The sequence below is a fragment of the Thunnus maccoyii genome, chromosome 5 (assembly GCF_910596095.1).
Source record: "Thunnus maccoyii chromosome 5, fThuMac1.1, whole genome shotgun sequence".
Taxonomy (NCBI): Eukaryota; Metazoa; Chordata; class Actinopteri; order Scombriformes; family Scombridae; genus Thunnus; species Thunnus maccoyii.
Window position 1 is genome coordinate 2,352,880 of NC_056537.1, and position 23,452 is coordinate 2,376,331.

The following is a 23,452-nucleotide window of genomic DNA, read 5'->3' on the forward strand; positions in this document are numbered from 1 at the left end:
GCTGCAGTCATCTCGTCCCTACTGCTGTTTCTGATTTCACACAACAAAGATCTGAGGGACACGCAGCTCCTGCACACAGAACGCCGCTACCGACTCAGCAGATCAGATTATTATAATTTCATCACAGCTCAGTTCATGTAAAAAAAAAAAGTCTCTCTGTCGCCTCTCCAGAACAGAAGCTGATGGAAAACGTAGAAGAAGTCTCTGCCTGAAGCTACGTTCCTGTGTGTCTCTGCAGTGGGAGGTCAGGGGGGGGGGTGCAGAGACCCGGGTTTGGTTCAGGTTAATTAAAGATGCTGCCGTTGTATTAAACAGAGACCAGGATCTTTCATCAGAGTCTGAACACGACCATAAAACACTGAAACGCTGCTGCAGTTTCTACCAGCAGAGATTTTACTGCAACATCTGGTATTTTGGTGGGAAAAAAGGACACTGAACATTTAATTTATACGTTCAGTATCCACAGTTACCAAGTCCATTAACTGACAACATTTTCTCATAATACAGAAAAAAATCCATCAGTGTCATTCAGTCGTCATTACATTACTCAGAAAACATATTTGCGTAGTTTAAGACAGGTTTGTACCAAGCTAGAAGGTTTGAAATCACTGCTCCAAGTTTTAAACACTCTCTCAGTTTTTACTGTAATTATTACCAAATTACATTGACATATATGTTATCAATCTGTAATTGTGTCAGCCTGTTCCTGTCCATACTGTCATTTTTCTTTCTTGGTTTATTCTGTACACACAACATCTATTTCCTGTCTGTACGTCCAGGAACAGGGATCCTCCTTGAGGTTTCTTCCTTTTTTCTCCCCATTAAAAGGGTTTTTGGGGAGTTTTTCCTTATTCAAACTGTGCATCTAAGGACAGATTGTACAGATTGTAAAGCCCCCTGAAGCAAATGTGTGATTTGTGATAATTGGGCTGTATAAATAAAAAATTATTTGACTTGACATTGTTCTTTTTCAGGAACCACTCTAAGAATTTACAGGGTAAAACTTTATTTTACAGGTCCTAAAGTTTCCTATAACGTCCTGGAAAGATTTTTTTTTTTTTAATAAATTTTAAAAAAGTTTCCTGCAAATAATTATGTAATCACAGCTAAAATAGTGACAATGTTAAAGTGGTTCACTTACAATTAAAGCAGCTACAACAATGCATTGACTCATCAGTATTAATAACGTTAAATATATTTAAAATATTAGTCACAGCTTGATCTTCCTACATAAAGTAAATTTAGCTGGTAATACTGCTATACTTGAGGGACTTTTACTTGTAATGGAGCATTTTTTACATTGTGGTATTAATACTTTTACTGAAGTAAAGGATCTGAGTTCTTCCTCCACCGCTGTTAAATATAGTTACCTCTTATTTTTACTGGTTGTACATTATGACATGAGGAGAATTGCATCCTAGTAAATAACGTGTTCCTCATGAGATAAAACAGTCTGTAGTGTCTGTAATGTGCACGGCTCAGTACTAAAACACACAGTCATTGTTTAGTGAATGACTGAATTCCAGAGCACAGTGAGATTTTATGTCAGAACTTATGTTTGGCTCCGTTTCACATCCTCATCCATATTCAGGACTCGTCAGCATCAGCTGGTCTTTCAGAAGAGTTCGGTATCTGAGTGACGGAGCTGCTCTGACGAACAGCCGGCCTGTTGTGCGCTACATGAATATTTCATATATCCAGAATCTCTTCCCGGTTTCTACTGTGACCTGCAGCCTTGACACGACATCCTGTAGCTGAAAAGATCTCTATAACAGTCAGCGAGGCCTGCTGAAGTGCTGTTGTGCAACCAGCTTGTTTTAACTGTCCCCAAAACTGGGAGCAGTAGTTGCAGTCAGGTAACATTTATTCCAAGACTGACAATGATGATGAAGTTTAAGAGACCCGTTTAATTGCAGCAGCTCACTCTGGGGGCCCTTAAACAATAAATACGTCTAATCTGATGTGTTTCTGTGCAGCCTCTTGGCCCCCAGAACCTTTTTTATTATACAATCTACAGCATAAATCAGTTCACGTTTCATTTCTGGGTCACTTTAGAGTGAATGTAGCAAATATGGTGCCATGTTTTGTTTACAACTGCAATGACAAAACATTTTAATTTCATGACTGTTCTGATGTGCAGCTCTAACTGGATTCTTCTCCATAGCAACGGTGACCGAGGCTTATGGGTATTGTGGTATTTTGAGCCGTCAGTCATGCTGAAATGATTTGTCCACTAGTTTTCATCAGAAACAAGTAGTGAACACATCAGCTTTAAGTTGATATGTTGAACTTGTTAGCAAACAGTTGTTTATTTCCACATCCAGCAGTTACGGAGTAACATGATCCTCCCATTGATAATGTCAATAATAACATGTGAGGTTCCTCAGGGTTCAATTCTTGGTCCTTTATAGTTTCAATCTGGTTAAAGCTGTTTAAAATGAAGTTTTTTGTCCACTTGTTTTCAACAGAATAGTCTGTAAAAACTACTTCTGTCATATTATCAGCTTATAAAGTACTCGTGGCTAACATGTTAGCAAACAGTTGCTTATTTCCACATCCAGCAGTTACAGAGCAACATTATCATTCATGTGGAGTCGTGTTTCTGTCCACCTGGTGAATGTGAGTCCAATATTCACTCTCTTTTAGTTCTGTTTTTGTTTTCTACCAACTCCTGAGGGAAATATCTGGCTCGTTAGCTGCTAAATGCTCCACTATGTTCACCAGCTAGTCTACAGCTAACTGTGTCTGTTTGGTGCTGAGCAGGTAGTGTACAGTGGCTTTTTACAGCTTTTTCTCTGTAAACAGCTGTTCACATGGAGGCCCAACAAGAAAGGTCAGAGAGTCACAAACATCATCACAGACGGACTTGAGCAGCATCTCCATCCTGAGGCCTCACAGTATGAACGCACCTCAACAGCCGACCGAACCGCAGCCTCCTCCTGGTGGAGCCGTCGCCCTTCGTGCCCCGGCAGCCCCGGTTCGGCCCAGCTTGTCTCGGCTCGGTCTCCCGTCTGTATAATCTGCTCTGTCAGATGGAAGCTGTTGTCCAGGGGGGGTGTAGGGGGGGGAATAAGAGCTTTATTGTCCCGATTCTCCTCCTTTGTTGGGGATTGCAGCAACATTTCTAGGTCACCGGCTGTGACTGAACGCCCTGCTGCCCAAACTGATGCATCACTAAGGGAATTCACCCCCTCCTTGTACACACCCCCCCCCCCCTTACCATCCCCATATTTCACACAGCACTGTCAGAGGGGAACACAATTAGAAATCCGCTCCCAGCAACAACAACAGCCGGGCTGCGATCTGCCAAACGATTCCAGCCTGTGTTTTCTGTCAGAGCAGATACATTACGGATGCTGACTCAAAGTGTTTGTCAAAAGGCTCTTTCATGGTGATAATTGGACGGACGAGTCCTCAGATCCTTTCCCAATTCACATTTCTCCTCATAATTATCTTTAACCTTTCACCCTGATCTCCCTCAGACGGGTTGAGCACACATTAATGTTCTTGCCTGAGGTTTTGGGATGCTGCTATCCTAAACGTCGTCTAATTGCGGATGATGGTGTTTCTTTCAGCGGTTTTCAGTATTTTATGCATTCATTACAGAGCCGACGCCAGAGAGATGACAGGAAATGAGGAAAAGATAGCTGATGTCATCACCAGGCCAGCTTCTGTAACTCAATCAGCATTTCTTTAATGTCTCTCTGAAAAATAAAGTCTGTCCCTGGTCGATCTACAGATACAAGTACATATTAGACGATTTATTCAGCAGCGTGAGTACTTTGTAACTTGGATTCATGATTTACCCTAATATTCACCAACTGGTAAAGTCATTTTTCCAGGTTTTTAGTTATTACAGACTAGTTGTGATAATCATTAATCACTTTGCTGATTGAAATCATTTTGTTTAGTTCGCTGACTATATAGTTTGTTCACTTTTTTCCAAAGGTAACTGGACGCATCACCATTCAGATGCACCTCAGAACGCAGAACGTTAACGCATCGCTGTTCATATGACCTGACGGTTGGTTCAGTCGTACGTTCAGTCTGTTGATGGTCTGAGCTGCACATTAAAAGCTCAGCAGCCAATTATTTACGACGGGCTTCTCAGATTACGATGTTTCTGCTGAGATCTTCTAATTTTTTAATGAGGAGGTAATGTACTGTGAACCGCGCTGAGTGGAGCTGCACCGCTAAAAGCCACTGATTCAGATCAGATAATGGTCATTCAGTTCACTTTCAGATTCATTGATAAAGATTTGTTTGTGCCTCGATTACAGACATGTCCGCAGTGCCTCGCCACTCACCAGTGGACTCACCTCTTCTACTGAGCTGGGACGTTTGATGGTCTAGGGCGGGCGAACTCAAATACCAGACTTCGAGGTCCATTGAACACATTTCCACTGCATAAAAGGTCCAGTAAGGCTGCATTACATGATGATGTTTCAGTACAGACTTATGTACATGAACAGCATTTCTATCAATGTGAGAGGTGACACCTTTGTTGTGTAACCAAATCCTTACACTTGGAAACAAAAGGTGTGTTTATTAGTGAGTTCTTCATTGTATTCAATGTTGAAAATGTGTAATTTTACGATTATTCCGCTGGAAGTTTGATATGATGACTTTAACTGGTTCAGTTTAGTGGTTCTTCTTCTTGTTCTGGGGATAGTTTTGGTCAAAATGTCGTAGTTATATTTTACATTAACCCACCACTCTTCACTATGGCCACTGTTTCATTGCAAATCAAGCTTGATTGTCTTCCATCGGGCTAAATGAATGTGTATTTCTCAGTCCACTCATCCTTAAACACATAGTTTTTGCTGTCAACCTTTCTTTTTACTTTATGCACTTTTTAAGCAGTCAGAGACGTGAACCTGCCAGTTCAGAGCAGACAAGGAGGGAAACCAGTCGCTCTGAAGCAGTCAGAGACATTAGACTATTTCTGTTGCTTATTATGTGAACTTCCAGGAGAGTCTGTCTGAAAATATGCTCCTTCATCCCAGTAGTTAAACAATATCACGTCTCTTCCCCTCCCTATGACGGTCGGCTTTCACTCCACCTGCAAGTGCGGATGTTCAGAACAACTTTAAACATAAACTCATTTCCAACGTGATCAGACATGATGTCACAAGAATCAGTTCTGATCGACCTTTATTTTTTAAACTTGCTATACTTTATTAGACATTTCAGCACAAAGTCAAGAGGTTGTGATATGTACGGCACAGAGGAATCAGATATATCAGGCTTGGATACACACACAGTACTTGTTAGTAGATCAGTTCATTGTTGGTTTGGATCCAAACATGAGTTGTTTGTTGACAAGAAGAAAATCATAGAACATCACCAGCTGTGTCCTTCAAGTGAAAATAAATATCTTCCACTGCTGAGAATTTGCAGGTTTTCAGTCCAAACAAATACACCTGCTGATTCTGACTCATCTCCTGCACCCACTTCCTGTCTGCAGTCACCGTTTTATCATATTAACTTTGAAGTTGTTAAATCACCATTAAAGGCTCTGCAAAAGCAAAAGTGGGTCACATTAGATTTAATGCTGTACTGCAGGTACTGTATGTATCAACCCTTGCGGTTCGTTTCCTGTTTGTTGTCATGATTTTCCAGATTGTTTCTCCTGACATGTTAAATATTTCCATAGTTGTAACTAAAGAAGACACTGAAGCAAACAGTTGTATAAATACAATATCTCAGTTTGAGCAGAAATCCTGAAACAACACGTCTCCTGTAGAGTAGCAGGACCTTCAGCAACAGCCCAGAGTTTCTCTTCTTTGTCTTCTCTGGATGTGAAACTCAGCAGCAGACTGTGAGGACGGTGACATTTCAATCTGCAGAGTTTCACTTTCACTAAGTGAAAGAACAGATTGGATGTGAAGGGTTTGCGGAGGGAACTGCAGCAGGCGTCTAGAGGGACTCCTCAGACTGAATCAGATCACTGCAGCTCTCTGACAGCAGCTCCAGTCGGCCTCCGTTAAAAAAAAACTCTTTACCTGAGGGCACGAAGTGCTGCTGCAGAGTCACAGTCAGTTAGCAGCAGAAACACCATGACACTGCAGCCGGGAACAAACACATATAGAGCGTTCAACTGAGCAGCAGCTACTGATCGATCTTTTTCTTTTTAGTCTGTGAACAGGAAGAAATAACAGTGATGTTGGTGCATCAGTTCAACACTTCGATCCAGAGGAAGATATAGTGACTAGAGATGTGCAGAGAGCCCAGTATCTGTATTTGTTGAGGCAACAAAATTATTTGTATTTGTATTCGAATAAAAGTGGAAAGAGGCTTAAAAATCCTGTTTTTGTTTTTATTACGCTTTGAATTTTAGAAAATTAAAATCTTACAATAAGTGTTCATGAATAAACTACCTTATGAAGGAGGTCCCCACACCAGGTCTGGGACTGGAGTCTCCCAGATCATAGACGACTACACTGACTACTGAGCTAAAACTTTACTCATCACCTCATTGCAGACAGACCTCTACCTATTTATACACCCATAACACAGAGACAGCACAGCATGTAATGTGTAGAGACTTCAAAGGTGATTCTTGCTTTGCACTTTTCATTTATTGCCTATTTTTTTTACAACCTAACTTTGTGGAAAGAAGAAGAATGAGAACAACAGGTTATGGAGAGTCTCTTGGGAGCACTTTGAGCATGTCAGTAGCTCAGCTTTATCTCTGGGGAACACCCCCAAACTCCAGGAGTGATGTCTAAATTAGGAAATGTGCGTCATGTAGCAGGTGGATGTGACTCCCCTCGTTAAGACCTGCTGATAGACGCAACAGCGGAGCAGAAGAGAGGCACTGAGATAGTGATGTAACCGACCTGCACGCTGACATGTTTTTCTTTTTCTTCCTGAGCACAAATAATTTTTTTAATATTCATAAAAAACCCCACTATTTGTGCTTTGCCGAATAACATATTTGTATTCGGGCACACCCCTAATAGTGACAACTTCAGATCCCACTTCCAGAAAACATGTGCAACTGTTAGATATCTGGAGCTACAATAAATCAATAAAGAGGCCACAACAGTCAGTGTTAACTGCCATAAATGGCTGTTTATTAAAAACAAGAAATAACATCCTAACAGGGAGGAAAAGGAGGTGACAGACGCATCATGGCCAGGAAACCAACCACCTGCTAGCAGCATGCAGGGAGTTTCCTTCCTGTAATATGATTCAACTAAAAGACCACAATTACAGAGTTAAAATGCTACCTTACCTAAAAACAATACTATAATAAATAATGCTAAAATTAATGGCAGTCAGCACTCTACTTGTAAACAAACAGAGCACTGTTATAAATTTAGTGCAAGATTAATAATCTGCAAAACACTAAATACCTTACACACCTTGTCCCCAGCACACAGTTTCTTGTCTGCTTTTCAGCCTACAAGTTATGACAGATTTACTTTATAAAATCATTAAAAAAGTACCTCAGGGTGTTTTCACCTCCACTTTACCCCAAACAATACCAAAGAAGAAGAGGCAGAACAAATACAGACATGGCGACTTGGCAGCAAGCTGTTAAAATGATGCTCATAACTTTTGATTTTACTTTAAGGCTGTTATGATGTTCAGACTCCCAGCCAGAAAAAAAAAAGTTACCTGAATCTGCACCATCCGGGACGATGGGTCTGGTTGCCGTGGAAGCCTGGTCCTCCCCAGCCCTCCCAGGACGTCCGTCTCATCACAGTAAACAGTCCTGGGAGCAGTTGGGAGAAGGTCAGTGAGCAGCTTGTTCAGCGCCGGAGCCTCAGTGTACCCGTTGCCCCATTGTATCTGAATGAATGGGGCTGTCTAATTACTGGAGCGGTGGCGGGGGCCTCCAGCCTCATTTACAAAAGACTCAAAACGCGCATGTTTGTTGCCAGAGAGCAAATCAAAGCCAAACGAGTGATTAGAGAAGAATGTGGTTTACATACAAAGAGTCTCCTCAGGGTGATTCTGTGATGAATACAATGAAGGCAAGAACGTTGTGTCATTATCCAAGCGCATGAATGTTATAAATACAAATTAATTTTTTAATAATATGATCTTAAATGATGGGGGGAAAGTACAGACAGGATTTTTAAGAAAACAAACAACTGTTCAACTTCTTGGCTCTCAATGATGCTGATCAGTGTAAGGTACAGTGTGTTCTGATGCATCTGATAGCGAATGATTAAAGGGATTATTGGAGGTCATGGCGTAAACAGAGCAAGACTATGATGCGTTCAGGTACTGCACTTAAGTATAATTTTGAGGTATTTGTACTTTACTTGAGTTAAGGTAATTCGAGGCACAGTGTTGAACATCCTTTAATTTTTTTTTTTTACATTTCTGAATAATCCCTTCTGAAAAGACTAGATGTTCTGGTTAAAAGGCCTTTGACATTTTTCTTAGGATTATATGATCATTTTAAAGAAGCGATTGATTCTGGTGTTTTATACTGTATATATGGTGATTTGTTGATCACATGAGGTCTAAAGGAGAGCTAGCTGAAAACGTTGAGAGTTGTGTGACATGTTTTAATTTTGATGCACTTGCATTGAAGTTCATTCTGGTCCCCACCTCGCTGCGTGTGTGTTCTTAAAGCAGAAGATTGAACTATACGCATGTTAACATGCTAAAAGAGCATGTCAGCAGGCTCAGGCTAAAATGCTAAATACTATATTTTATAGGCTACAATTAATGCTAACACGCTAAAATGTTAAACATTAGTTTATTACACTAATGTGTTAAATGTAAGCATGTCAACATGCTAATATGCTAAAACATAACAGACTTTGATTACAGATCAGACGTTTGCATGTTAACATGCTCACATTAGCATATCAGCATGCTAACAGACTAAACATGACATAAAATGTTGGCATGTTAGCATGCTCATACTGAAATACTAAATGTTGTATTCTAAATTATTAGTGCTAACTTGATAAAATGCTAAATGTTGGTATGTTGCATACAGATTCAAACATGCTAACAAGCACCATGCTAACTGCTAGCATGTGGCCCAGGAGCTGCAGCGAGTCATCCACTGATCAGAAAGGCGGCATGGACACATGACCTAACTTTATTTTGATGTTTGAAGCAACAGTAAGCAGGATGTACTGTTTCGAGGCCAGAAACCATCAGAAACAACTGAATAAATGAGCCTGGGTGTGCTGTGCTGTCTGTGTGCACTGTACTGTTCACTGAGGCGGCCAGCTGAGAGGCAGACTCCCTCCGTCGTCATGACAGCGGGAGGTGAAGAACAATGGCGTGCTGTGTCCTCTCCGGCTGGGCGGTGATGGCAATGATGATGACGAAACGATGGCGAGATTACAAACAGCTGAGAGTTGTGCTGAGCGTGACGCAGCAAAGCAACCGTTATCAGAGAAGATGCTGATATTTATCTGATGTGTCTGCAATTTGAGCAAATAAAAAAAACTAACTTATACATTAATTTTCATGTATTTAAACACTGACCTTTCAATGCTCTGCTTGATGATGATGTATTTAGTAAAGCTGACTGTAACTCTCAGTGGAGGAGGACTTCTTTGAGCGTCTGAACAAAAGCAGCTGTGTCCTCTGGACAGACGGCGATGGCGAGTCTCACTCTGTACAACATCTCTGTACATAACAGGAATCATGATTTTACTAAATACAATGCATTGCCAGATATATACTTCTACTGTAAGTAAAATCAGTTGCTTGTTCTGTGCAACATTTTCATTTTGTAGCTGTAATGAACTCTGCAGCCTCCAGGGGACGCTAGCAGGACTTTACAGTGTTTTTGCCTGCATGGAAATTCATTTGTGTCTTTGCAAAGTTTTCAGAGTTGTGCTGGTTCATTCCATATTCTCAGTTCTAAATTATCTTTATCGACCTCCTCGATGTTACTGAACACGGAAACTCAGACTCAACTCAGACTGGATGATGTAATGATCCTACAGGTTTATGTCCATGATTTTGGCAGACGGTAAAGAATACTACAATACCCATGAGCCTCAGCTGCTGTTGCTATGGAGATGAAACTATTGGTTTGAATCAGAGTGTGTTAAATTCAAAATTCTTCATCACCGAAGTTTTAAACAAACATGACCCAGAAATTAAAAGTGAACTGATTTTCGTTAGTGGTGCACATGACTGAATTTTAAGCTCTGTTTCTTGCTGAAATGCACACAGTTGTTCATCTTTTGTTCTGATGATTCAACAGGAGAGTTTCATCCAAACTGTAGAAGACAGAACTGACAGTCGCTGACGTCGTCTACAGGAACAATTAACAGGATTTTTACTTCAGGACCAGGGAATAGCTGCTTCCACTTTGCATCTCTATATTACTTGAAACACTAGTTTGTAAATTACTGCTACTGCTGGGAACATGTTAACGCTAGACAGCTCCAATATCCCACCAAGCTGCCAGCTACTAACTGCAGGATTAGTCACTAACCAGACAATAAGTTAACACAGTTTACTCAACAGATGTGTTTTTGTACCAGAACAGAAAAGTCATCTGTTATTCCAACTTGGGGGCATTTACGATTTATTCCAACATGGTAACTCCAGGCCCTGTTGGCCTCATAGACACTAGATGCCTAAATTAGCTTGTTTTTGTTGTATTATAAACTTGTAAAAGTGAATAACTCCTTTTAACTTAGCTGAATTGATTCTATTATCATTATTATTGTATTTAGATGTAACTGTCAGTGATGGAGGCTTTGCAGCAACAAACCTTTTTGTCAGCTTGTTGAGACTTCTGTTGGGTTTTTTTTTCCATAAATGGGACATATGGAAGCTGCCAGAAATTCCTGATATATCTTGGAATTACAACTCGGAGGTCAACGTGACATGAACGTTATTCTCACTCGGCTGCTTGTAATTACAGACTGAAAGATATTTCAGCACCATAACAGTTTGATTTTGGTGTCAAAGTTCACCAGGATGACACATAAAATCCACTTATTAACTTTAAGGCTGCAACTTATAATTATTTTTATTATTTTTGTCGATTAACCGATCAATTGTTTGGTCTTAAAATGTCAGAAAATGGTGAAAAATGACGATCAGTGTTTCCCAAAACACAAGATGACGTCATCAAATGTCTCGTTTTATCCACAACTCAACGATATTCAGTTTACTGTCACATAGAGACTAAAGAAACCAGAAAATATTCATGTTGAGATGATCAAAGTAGTTGGTAACTAATCGATTAATCAACTGATCGTTGCAGCTTTGAGTTACTTTGCACCTGTGAGCAAATCCACAATAAAATAATCAATCTATGATGATTTGACCAAATTTAAATTTTACAATCTATAAGTGCAACAGGCCAGCAGGATATTAATAACACCATCTACTGTAAAACATTTGTCCTCGTCTTCACAAAATGGAGGAAACTATTGGACTACGTTGAACAGAATCATGACTCTAAACCATCTGAGAAGTAATTTATGGATTCAACACAATAGATGGAGAAAGTATTGATAAGTCCTGTTATCTCGTCAGCAGCGACGCTGGAGAGACACTGATGTCATTTCTACTGTATCGTTAAGAAAGGAGCCCACAAACTAATCACCTCTATAAATCAGTTTTTAAATATTCTTTTAATTGAAGTGACATTTCTCTTGTGGCTAAAACAAAACCAACAATGATTCTGTCACATGTACAGACCAGGAGGAGTGCAGATTTCTGCTACCAAAGAAATCAGAGAAAAAGAAAAAATATATACTCACACAGACGTCAACGAAACGAAACGCAGCCATTTTCAATATATTACTATACGTCCCACTGACTCACTCACACGTAGGAACTGAAGAAAACAACCAAAATAAAACTAAAGACGCTCACAGCAGCTGTGGTTGATGATCATCTTTTATGCCCAACACAACAATTTATAGTAACGAGTCTGTAATTTCTTAATAACTTTCCTGAAAAGAGTCTAATTTGATGCTAATCATAGCGGAGACCACGACGAGTCGATGAAATCTGCCTTCAGGAAAGCAAACAACTCAACATATGTGGGAAAAACAAGGTTTCCAATAAAAGGATGATTAATAAATTCATATTTACTTGAGTTTAAATGAAGAACTGTCAACGTCAAATTAACGACTGCTTATAAATTCAACACAACCAACTAAAATAATTAGAATAACAGAACTCTGTCTTGTTTCTCTGAGGAAATTCTTATGAAATTACAGTAAAATAAAGTGTTACCCAGTTTTAATGATGATCTTATGATCACGACTTGGTCGACGTCAGGGCTGTAAAAAATGATCATCAGCCATGTCATATACAGTGACAACGAACAAAAAGTAAGACTGAGTGGATATTCAGTACAAATATCGGTGAGTTAATTAAAAAACTAAACAGATAAATGTAATTAAGTAATACTGACTGTGTGTTTTTCATATATAAATTCTGTAAACAGTGAACAGACGGACAGCGACGTCTTCAGTTCGTCCGTCAGTAAACAGTTCGGGTCGATTCTACTCAAGTTTTTAAAAACTCAGGAATTTACAGCCTGATGTGTCAACGCGTCGGCCAATCGGATTCCTAATTACATCATAGAAACGACCCAGAACGATGCTGAGCTTTGACCTTTTTGACCTCAGCAGTGTGTCCCCACGGCGGCGTAGGTGGTGGAGGTGGACGCCTCCCTGCGGATGGTGCTGAACGGCGACAGCTCCAGCTCGGTGGTGGCGCACTCGTTGTCGGCGTCGCTGGTGGCGTTGGCGGCGGAGGAGCGGGGTGGGCCGCACTCGTCGCAGCAGCAGCAGCAGCAATCCAGGAAGGCTCTGGTGAACGGCTGGCACAGACAGAACAGCAGCACCGGCGTCACGGCGGACTTACAGAAGAGCAGCAGCTGGCTGACCAGATGCAGGATGTCCAGGGTTCTCCGAGGGATGCCGGCCGCCATGTAAACACTGAGGATGTTGCAGATGTTCTCCGGGATGAGGCAGAAGCCGTAGAGGATGGCCAACGCCACCACGGCGCAGTTCATCTGGCTCTCCAGCTGGATCTGCTTCTTGCTGCTGCGGACGCAGGTCCTCTCGGCGTGGCGGATCTTGCGAGCGGTGATCAGCGAGCTGCAGATGGTGAACAGCGTCGGCAGGCAGAAGTAGCAGCCGAAGTACCACCAGAGGCGAGCGCCGTCGTAGGTGAGTCCCAGGACGTACAGCGTGTCGGGCAGTTCGGTGGAGATGCGGACCACGCAGCGCTCGCACGGCGTCACGTCAGGCGGGTCGCCGTCCTCGGTGACCAGCTGTCGGATCAGCAGCTCGGGCAGCGCCAGCAGCAGAGCGCCGACCCAGATCACAGCCAGCTTGGCCGTGGTGGACGCCCAGTTCTCGATCATCTCGTAGTACATCTGAACGTTGGTGGCGGCACGGAAACGGTCGATGCACAGAGCGCACAGCGTGAAGGTCGTGACCCCGAGAGACGCCACCTGTGAACAGAAGAAGAATGTTGGGTCACACAAGTTTCTGAAATTATTATTCTGTGAAAAATGTTCCAGAAGATAAAAAGTTTCTTTGTTAAAAGAAGCAATAACAGAGTTTGTCGCCATGGTGACTCTCAACAGGAGAACACGTCAGAAAATGTTAAAACATTTATGTCTGGTTATGTAACTCAGTATTTTCTCAGCCCTGATCAATGTGAGGGGCCCCTGGAGGTCCGGCGGGCCCTCATTAGCAGAACAGTACAATAAATGTAACAATGCAATAAAATAAAAGATGCCAACATGATGGGTTAGCACTAGGATTAGCATGACTGCACCTGGCTAGTTTCATCTACCTGAACACACCTGATCAATAGGAGACTAACGAAACAATGTGCCAGAAAATAACAGTGAAGAAGAAGAGAAACAAGTAATGCAGGTTTTCGAAAATCTTCAAAAGAAATCTCACTGTTTTTACTCTTTGGAGCCGTTTCTGAACAAGTTATGTTAACCGCAGTCTTCATGATGAAGGAACATGTGACCCAGTGCAGCGCTGTGACTCACTGACGTGTTTTTAATCAGATATATCAGACTTTAGATACAAACACAATACTTGTTAGTAGATCAGTTCATCGTTAGTTTGGATCCAAACATGAAGAAAAATATAGAAAATCACCAGAATGATCCTTTCAGTACATTTTTCTGATAATATTTATGTACTTTTACTTGTAATGGAGTATTTGTACATTGCTGTACTAAAGGATCTGTGTACTTCCTCCACCGCTGACTGCAGGGATGTTGGATCAGACTTTATTTGATTAAACTAATTGGACCTAATGAACTGGAAGCTACTGGAGTCTACTGGGTATTATGTTAATAGGGTTATGATTCTCATGCTAAACGCTAACTGTAATATGCTAAATGTGACATTTACTAACCACAAACAGTGTGACGCAGATCGACACGGCTGAGCTTCATAAAGCTCTAATCTGAGATTATTTTTTTAAAATTCAAATGATAGTTACAGTTTTTTTTATGATTGATTCCCTGCATGGCTTAATACTGAGTCCACATGTTGAACTTTACCAACATACAGCAGCTCATTTTACACACAAACAAACACAACAACTCATCAGACACACCGAGATAAAAACACTGACAACATATAAAACAGTTGTTTTATTGTGTTTATGTAGTTTAATGGTTGATAGTGTATACATGTGTATACAGTGTAAATACAGTCAGATGTGTAGCTCTCTATAGAACCTACTACAGTGTATCTACAGGAAAGCTTTCAGTGGGTTTTATTTCTGTTGAATATAGATGTATTTCAGTGTGTTTATGATCCGTATGAATACATGTTGGTGGATCGACGTTTGTAAAATCTGATTTTTGTTGCGAATTCACTTTTAGACTGATTGTCTAATAACTGAGGAGAGAGAGAGAGAGAGAGAGAGAGAGAGAGAGAGAGAGAGAGAGAGAGAGAGAGAGCAGCTTTGAGTCAATTTTCATCTCTCTGATATAAAAACGTATTTTCTGATTGCAGATATTCATCCTCAGTACTCAGCCAATAGTCTACTATTTACTTCACTGATCTGAGTCGCTGCCTCACCCCTGTTCTGTACACTGACTGTGTGTGTGTGTGTGTGTGTGTGTGTGTGTGTGTGTGTGTGTGTGTGTGTGTGTTGTCCTGAAGGGTCACAGAGTCATTATAATGGAAAGGGTTAATCCTCTGAGCAGCAGCAATTAGAAAAGTCTGTGTTGAAATATCTCACTCAGATGCACTGTGCTCCAGATGTGTTTGTGTGTGTGTGTGTGTGTGTGTGTGTGTGTGTTGGTGGTGATGTGTGTGTGTGTGTGTATGTGTGTGTGTGTGTGTGTGTGTTAGTGGTGATGTGTGTGTGTGTGTGTATGTGTGTGTGTGTGTGTGTGTTGGTGGTGATGTGTGTGTGTGTGTGTGTGTGTGTGTGTGTGTGTTGGTGGTGATGTGTGTGTGTGTGTGTATGTGTGTGTGTGTGTGTGTTGGTGGTGATGTGTGTGTGTGTGTGTATGTGTGTGTGTGTGTGTGTGTGTTAGTGGTGATGTGGGTCGGATCCATCACAGCAGTTCAGTATCAGATTTAATCCTCTTGCTGGTTTGTTAGATTACGCTCCATTAACCAGTTAGAGGAGAGTTTGGTTGCACGCTCAGCCGTGAGTTCACCAAATTACACCGAAGCAGCTTCATCCTTCCTAACTGGACCTGACAGAGCCGCGACTCACTGCTGAGTGACAGCAGGTGTTTGTTATTAGCTGCACTATCACTGATTAAACAGACGATCTGCTCACCATCAGAAAACTCTGAGAGAAACATCACAGTAGGACTGAAGCCCTTCAACAAAATACACAAACTACTCAAATAAAACCTGTGTTTCATTATTTCAGTCATATGAAAGGAAATTAGTGACTTAACAGACAAAACACTGGTAATGTTGGGAACCAGTCTCAGTGAAAAGAGAGAAGAGCAACATTTTCAGATTTCTGCAACTGTTCTCTGAGTCTTCAGCTCTGATTGTCTGAAGCTGCTGTGGATCACATCTGATTGTTCCAAACATGAACTTCAACATTTTAAATGTTTCCTCAAACAGCTCAAACCTCTGATATACATGTCAAACACATAAAGGTCAGTTTATCCACCTGTTTGGGTCATGTGATCACATTCAGAAATGTTGGAGAGAGTTTTATATATATATTTGTGTTTTCTATAATGTACCTTAACTGCAATCTGAACTGATTGTTTTGGTTGGTTATGAATGAAACTGAAGTGCGCTGCCTGTTGTACAAGAGAAGTTTATGAACTGGAGCATAAAGGTCATTTAATCTTGACGTTGTTTACAGGTTTTTTGAGTTGGAGTCGTCTTAAGACGGTTCAGGACTTCAGAGGAGATCTTTAGAGATTCCAGAGAAACACTTCTCCAGTACTGGATGGTAGATACACAACATGTTGCTGCAGTAAGAAGTGAAATAAAGAAAACTAGAGTTTTCCTCACCTACGGTAAGTTTGATAGGATTGAACTCTACACACACATACAGCAGAGTGACTCTCACAAAGACTTTAAAAAGGTCTTTATTGTTGTTTCTATGTGTGCACAGTTTGTTTTGTTGTTTATTTTCTAACAGATCTACATTATAACTTGAACTTACTTTGGGCTCCAACCTGCTTATTACCTGGTTTACTGTTCAATAGTCAAACCTACAGCAGCGTCCTGTGTTTCACTACAGTCTCTCATCCTCTCGGCTCCCTATATTCCTCTGAGTCAGATCCTTACAGACACATTTATTATTCATTTCTCACTCTGCACTGAACACATCCTGGTTACAGACAGCTGATCTATAGAAACAGAGAAATAACAGCCGAACTAAAATATACAGAATGATGTAGGTCATCGTCTCAGACAGAGATGCTGTTAAGAAGCTTAAACAGTAAATTAAACCTTTTTGTTTAAAGACTTAAAAGCAAAAAAAGCTTTTCCACCGTCAGAGGTCACACCAGCCTGATGGTGACCTCTGACCTCCCCTGAGTCTCTGGAGGGATCGTTTTTTTTTATGAATAAAGTTTGAATGAACGTTGGATAAAAATGGATCTGAGAGAAGGAGAAAGTAAAGAATCAGGACGACAAGATGAAGAAAACTGAAGTGATACAAATATGATGAAGGTAATATAGAGAGAGCTGCAAAGATTAATCAATTAACTGTTAAATTAATCTGCAACTATTTTGATAATCAATCAATCACTTTGAGTCATTTCTTTTAAGAAAAGATGTCCAAATTCTCTGATTCCAGCTTCTTAAATGTGAATAGTTTCTGGTGTCTTTAGTCCTTTATGACAGTAAACTGAAGATCTTTGAGTTGTGGATAAAACAAAACATTTGAAGACGTCATTTTGAACTTTGGGAAACACCATTTTTCACCATTTTATAGACCAAACAACTAATCAATTAATCAAGAAAATAATCGACAGATGAATCAATAATACAAATAATCATTTTCAAGATTTTTACTGAGACTTTTGGACCATTTCTGTCAAGAAAAGTCAAGAAAAAATAAAAGTTAAGGAACATCAAAATTAAAATGACTGATGGTAAATAATTATGAAGTCCGGAGTAGATTTAATGTGTTCTTTTCTTCTTCAGGTGTGTTTGATCGTCATAGAAACCTGTATCTTGTTTACTCTGATGAAGCAGCTGATCGGGGGTGGGGGGGGGGGGGGTCTTCTAATCTCAGTCTGAGACACTCTTCATTAATCCTGATCTTCGCTCTGATTGGACGGCAGGTTGTCACATGGACAGCAGGTGTCGTCTTGTTTTCTGCAGCCTCTGATGTGACGCTGATCAGATTAACGAACCTTCACATCAGGCGACATTAAACCTGATTTAAAGCCTGAGTGCAGTCTGGAGCCGCCGTCCTCCTGGTCACATGACCTGCTTGTTACTTGTTTTATTTTATGTATAAATCACATCGATTATTGATTAATTTGACTCTGTTTTTGATTGGCTGTTGCAGCCTGCGGCCTGTGATTGATGTTAAAGATAAACTGGAAACGCTGCCTTCATATCAGACATTCAAACATCTCATTAAGTGTTTATGTAACTGTGTGACATTTACTTAATGCTGCCATGGTAACCAGATATAATTTATCTCAAGAGACTTCCTGTTTAAATAAGTAAAACTGAAACATGGACAAATAAATAAAAAATGTCTTCACTTCCTTCTTCTGTATCATTTATGAACCCGTCTAGCTGCTGAACATTAGACATTGTTGAATAAAGATCTCCTCCAGACACATTTAAAGACATATAAAGTGCTCTGCTTTGAATAATAATTAGTCTGATATGTTTTTTTCCATAAAAAAGTTAAACTATTATTTCATTAAAATATCTTAAACTGACATCTCCTCATTTAAAGTCGTCCTTCTTGTTCCTTCAGCTGGATGTTTGTTCGTCTCTGTTCAGAGTTTGTTTTCATTCGTCTGCTGAAGGAGGAAAGTTTCTCTGAGCTCACCTTAAATCTGATTTTAAGGGGGCGGGACTATGAGCAGGATTTGTGACATCACAACTAGTTTGGAGCCAATCCTGGTCCAGTATTCAACTTACATGGGTGTGATGTGGAAAGGAGGAAACATCTGGTGTCCAGCAGGAAAACTTTGCATCACACTTATGTAAGTTACATACTGGACCATAACTGGCTACAAAATAGTTGTGAAGTCATAAATCATGTTTGTAGACTCGCCCATTAAAACCAGATTGAGCTCAGAGAAACTTTCCTCCTTCAGCAGATGAATGAAAACAAACAGAGAAGAAGAACAAACATCCAGCTGAAGGAAGAAGAAGAAACAGTGAAAGGGGCTTAAATGTGACTGTCAATCATTCAGATTTTTTTAAAAAATGAGTTGATTTGTGTAGATTAAATTGTCAATTTCTTCCTCCCAGAGCAGGGAAACCCTGCTGCTCTTCCTGACGTTACTTCCATCTTTGTGAAATGTGAAAAAATGTCACTCGTAACTTCTCAGAGTCCACTGTGACGTCTGAAGATGCTCAGTTTACTGTCAGATATGACATTTAAGAAGCTGGAACCAAAATGACTGAAACAACTGATTGATTATCAGAATAGTTGCCAATTAATTGTCTTTCAATCCATTAATCACTGCAGCTCTACTGGACAATCAATCAAATCAATCACACCGTCAGCTGGAACCTTTTACATTCTGAGTTTCTCAAACTTTAACCTCCATTTGACTCCTTTCAAGCTATTTTTGTATTTAATTTTAATATTTTAGTGTTGAAGTTTTTAAAAACTTTCTAATCTATGAGCTACTAAACATCTTCAGTTTAATCTGAGATCAATAAAGTGAGAAGAAGAAACTTTCATCATGATCCTGCTGTCAGATCTCATCTCACCTGTTGACCCCCCCCCCCCCCCCCCCCCTCCCGTCTCACCTCCAGGTACGGGATGATCCTGCACGAGAACTCCCCCAGCAGCCAGTTCTTGGTGAGCTCGTGAAACACCACGAGCGGCAGGCAGAAGAAGATAATGACGAAATCCCAGAGCGCGAGGTTGGCCAGCAGCGAGTTGGAGATGCTCCTCATGTAGTAGTTGTGACACACGATGCACATGACCGACACGTTCCCGATGATGCCCACGCTGAAGATGACGGCGGCGGTGATCACGACCGCGTACGCGCCGTACGACTCCGCGGTGACCGGGTAGAACGGGTTCTTCACCTGCTTGCGTCTGGGGCGCGTGTTCACCGGCACGAACGGCGTGCTGTCGGTAAAGTCCGGCACCGCGTACTCCTCCTCATAGTCGGTGGTGTTGAGACCGAAAGGGGTTCCGTCCTCTTGCTCCTGCGCCATGGCCTCGGGCAGAGGTTCCCACGCGGCCGCAGCTTCGTCCTTCACCGCCTCGCTCCGCTTCGCTCTGCCGGATTTTGCGCTCCGTCTCTGCCGCCGCTTGTGTCCTGTCCTCCCACGGATGAAGGCAGGTCCATGCGGGGTTTGCTCTTCTCCCGGACTGCATCCACCTTTCCGCGGCTCACCGACCTTGTTTCCATCCGTGCCATCTTCCTCTGTAGGTACAGATCCGACGCGACGCGCTCCATTTTGCGCGTCGCTTTTACGCACAGCGCGCCGTGGAATCTGTGTCCCCAGCTGCTCAGAGGATGACGGGTTTACAGTATCCAGCCACGAGGCCTGCGCACTCGCCCCGCGCGTCCCCCCATTGTCCTCCCCGCTGACTGTGCGCCATCTCCGGCTCTGCGCATTCCTGTCAGCGGCGGTGGATTCATAATGAGGACTGAAAGTCGTCTTTGTTTTGTGCCAGTGGAGCTGAGTCGCGACGGCCTCGCTGCACAGCCACAAACACATCAACCTCGGGAATGGAAGCAGCATCGTGTGGTTCTGTCTAACCTGTGAGATCAAACTGATGTTTGCTCCGAAATGATCGATCCATCTGATTTCTGATCATCAGTCGAGAAAAAAAAGCGCAAATCTGAACTTTAAAATGTCAGTTTTCCTTCATTTTTGCGCGCAAACAACTCTCATACAATCTTTGGTCGCCTGAAAGTGCGGAACCCGACCGGTTCGGGTGCGTCCCGGAGCGGCTCCAGTCTGGAGGCATCACCGGTGAGACCAAAAACCAGAGCGGAAAAAAATATCCTCAAACCGGGCTGGAAACAGAGAACTGACCGCTCGGATCGTGTGCAGCAGAAGGTGGAGGTACGGGTGGAGAGTTGATTCCTAGCCGGGTAGAAACACCTCCATCCCGGATAGTTTGTGCACGCACAGCGGGTCCGGAGCGCTCGGAGGTCGCGGCGGAGCGCGGAGAGATGCGGCCGGAGGAGACGCCGAGCCTCGTCTGACAGAGAGGAGAGGACCCGAGAGGAGGAGGAGGAGGAGGAGGAGGAGGATGAGGAGGAGGGGGAGAGAGTTGGCGGAGGGGGGGGAGTTCACTGTCAAACCGGCTCTGATCCGATAATAAATCTGTGTGGGATCACCCACCACACCAACACGATCTACTGACATTCATGTCAACTTGTTTTCTTAATGTAAGAAGGTTATTTCCAGAAGTTGTTATAAAGTGACACCAGCTGTCCACATTTCTTAATAAAAATAAAGATTTTCTGTATTTGGCAGAGGACCAGTGCATAAAAACTACATTTTCAAGAAAGTAAATTCTAAACCTATAAACTTGAAAATGAAGAAAAACTACTTTAAAGAGTTGCGCTTGTGTGATTAGGGGAGACCAGGGACAGTTGTAACACTTTCTGCAAATTTTCCAGATAAATCAAAAAACATTTACACTGGAAGAGTCCATCTGCTGTATTATAAACGTCAATGTGTCAACTAGTGAAATAATGTATTAAAGTGGTTTTATGAAATATGTTCAGGCTGCAAAATTGATTTAAATACAGTCACTACACTGTTACAACCGTCCCAATGTAACATGTTTAAAATCTACATAATTAATCAATCAAATACTCAGAATGAAAAAGATTATTTAACATTCATGTTATTGTGACTATTCATTTCTTTTCTTTTCTTTTTAAATAATGAATACCGTCCCTGGTCCCCCCTATATATAATATTTCCTAACCTTATCTTACATTCAAGCACACTAAAAGTATAATTAATGAAACGCTGTGAGATACTGATATCCTCCATTTAATATCATCTCATAAAACAGAGACTCAAACTTAATAACTGTGGGAATAAAACTGAATCGATCCTCAAATAGTTAAAATGCTCAAACCAGATTTATTAAAGGACGGGTTCACAGTTTTTCCAGTGTGTTAAAACAACAGTCAGGTGTCCATAGTAACAGTGAAAGAGGTTTTCCTCGCTGTAATCATTCCTCCTGTTCATACTGGATATTAAAAGATCCTTCAAATGTGCTTTCAATGGAAGTGATGGAGGCCAAAATCCACAGTGTGTCCACACAGTCATTTAAAAGTCTGTGTGAAGCTTCTATTCAGCTTCATCAGTCTGAGTTAGTCATATCAAGTGGATATCTGACACATTTACAGTCTTTTTAGCATCAAATTCCCTCTTTGTGTTTCCTCGGACAGTGTTTCCCTGTTGAGCTGCAGGTGGAAGTATAGTAACAAAAAGAGGAACTTTGGCACTAAAAAGACTGTAACGTTGAAAGATATCTACTTGATTTGACTCATTTGGACGCTGAAGCTTCATATTAGCTTCAGATAAACTTTAAATATATTTTTTGTACAGAAGGAGGACTGTGGATTTTGTCCTCCATCACTTCCATTGTAAGTTCATTATGAAGGATCTTCTAATGGTCAGTATGAACAGGAGGAATGATTACAGCAAGAACAACAGCTTTAATGTTCATTTAGGCTCCTGACACACTCGAAAAAAGTCAACTTTAATGGAATTGAGATAAAAAGCTGCACTCTAGTAACCTACTCAGCTGGATTATTAGACTAAAAGCTGTCTGATGAGTCTATGATTCATAAACTGTCTAACATTTTTCAATAAATAAAAAAAAGATTCTTAATGTCAGTTGTAAGAAGATATTATGTAAGTTTATGACACAATCAAGAATCAATGAAGCTCTTGTTAAACAACAACAGAGCAGCTTGTAAACTGTCTAAAACATAATGATTCATTATATCTTTGATTATCTAAATAAAGGACATTTTATCTCCCTACAGTGGTTAAATATTGCAGACAGAGTTCAGTATCTTTGTCTAAAAATGCCTTAAAGGCTGTTTGAATGTGCTTGAAACCACCATTAATACAGTAATAATGCTAAGCAGAGAAAAAACTCAGTTAAAATATAAAGAAACGGCACCTCTGGATGTAAAACGTTTCAGTGTGGACGCTGGAATTCAGACTAGTTGACCAGATGATGTGAGATCCTCTACTGCAGTTTTTAAAAACAAGTGTTTTTATTTAATGAAATGAATAAAGAGGAAAGATGGATGAAAGTATTTAGTATTGAAGTGAACATGTGCAGCTTGTATAATGAGTTTTTATATGTGCAGTCTGTCAGCATGACTCAAACTAAGACTACCTCTGACTTATTTTATTCATACTTCCGTTATTTATCGTTACTTTTAACTGTTTTATATGTTATTTTATTTGTTTTCCTGCTTTCTTTTATTTGTCCTTGTTTGTAACAGTTGTTTTGAAAAGTGCTATTTAAATAAAGTTATTAATATGGAAATAAGTTATTTTTTAGCTTTTAGTGTTTTTATCCTGCGTCATGTTTCAGCTTTAACTTGTGTTTCTGTTTATTAGTTTTCATGGTGAATGTGTGTAAAGTGTGATCAGAACAAACCAAACTTAGTTTCACAGAGAAACATAAAAACCTTAAACACTCTGAAGTGATTCTGCAGGAATAGTGTACTTGTGATATTTGTATAGTTGACAATAGATTTATTAAATATTATAATTAAACAGCAGGAATTTACCAGTTTGCTTCTGTAGTTTGAGAAATCTGAGTTCCAGTGAAGTGACTGAATCCTGTTAAAACAGGTCTT

General features: G+C 40.8%; 1 protein-coding gene and 1 long non-coding RNA gene across 2 annotated transcripts; one reads left to right on the forward strand and one right to left on the reverse strand.

The window, feature by feature from the left end:
• Positions 1-11,566: 11,566 nt before the first annotated feature.
• LOC121896779 (prosaposin receptor GPR37-like) lies at positions 11,567-20,842 on the reverse strand. The gene is made up of 2 exons (XM_042410794.1): positions 19,392-20,842; positions 11,567-13,426 (listed from the first exon to the last, which is right to left on the reverse strand). The coding sequence occupies exons 1-2, from the start codon at positions 20,340-20,342 to the stop codon at positions 12,590-12,592; spliced, it is 1,788 nt and encodes a 595-aa protein (XP_042266728.1). The 5' UTR covers positions 20,343-20,842; the 3' UTR covers positions 11,567-12,589.
• Positions 15,694-18,159, forward strand: LOC121896825. The gene is made up of 3 exons (XR_006096110.1): positions 15,694-16,078; positions 16,294-16,450; positions 17,729-18,159. It is a non-coding gene; the product is annotated as an uncharacterized LOC121896825 (long non-coding RNA).
• Positions 20,843-23,452: the final 2,610 nt, after the last annotated feature.

Excerpts from the sequence above, each read along its gene's own strand:
- LOC121896779 (XM_042410794.1), bottom strand. The coding sequence starts at position 20,342 with ATGCTGCTTCCATTCCCGAGGTTGATGTGTTTGTGGCTGTGCAGCGAG. Across the intron at positions 13,427-19,391 it reads GGATCATCCCGTACCTGGAG|GTGGCGTCTCTCGGGGTCAC; the intron begins GTGAGACGGGAG and ends TTCTGTTCACAG.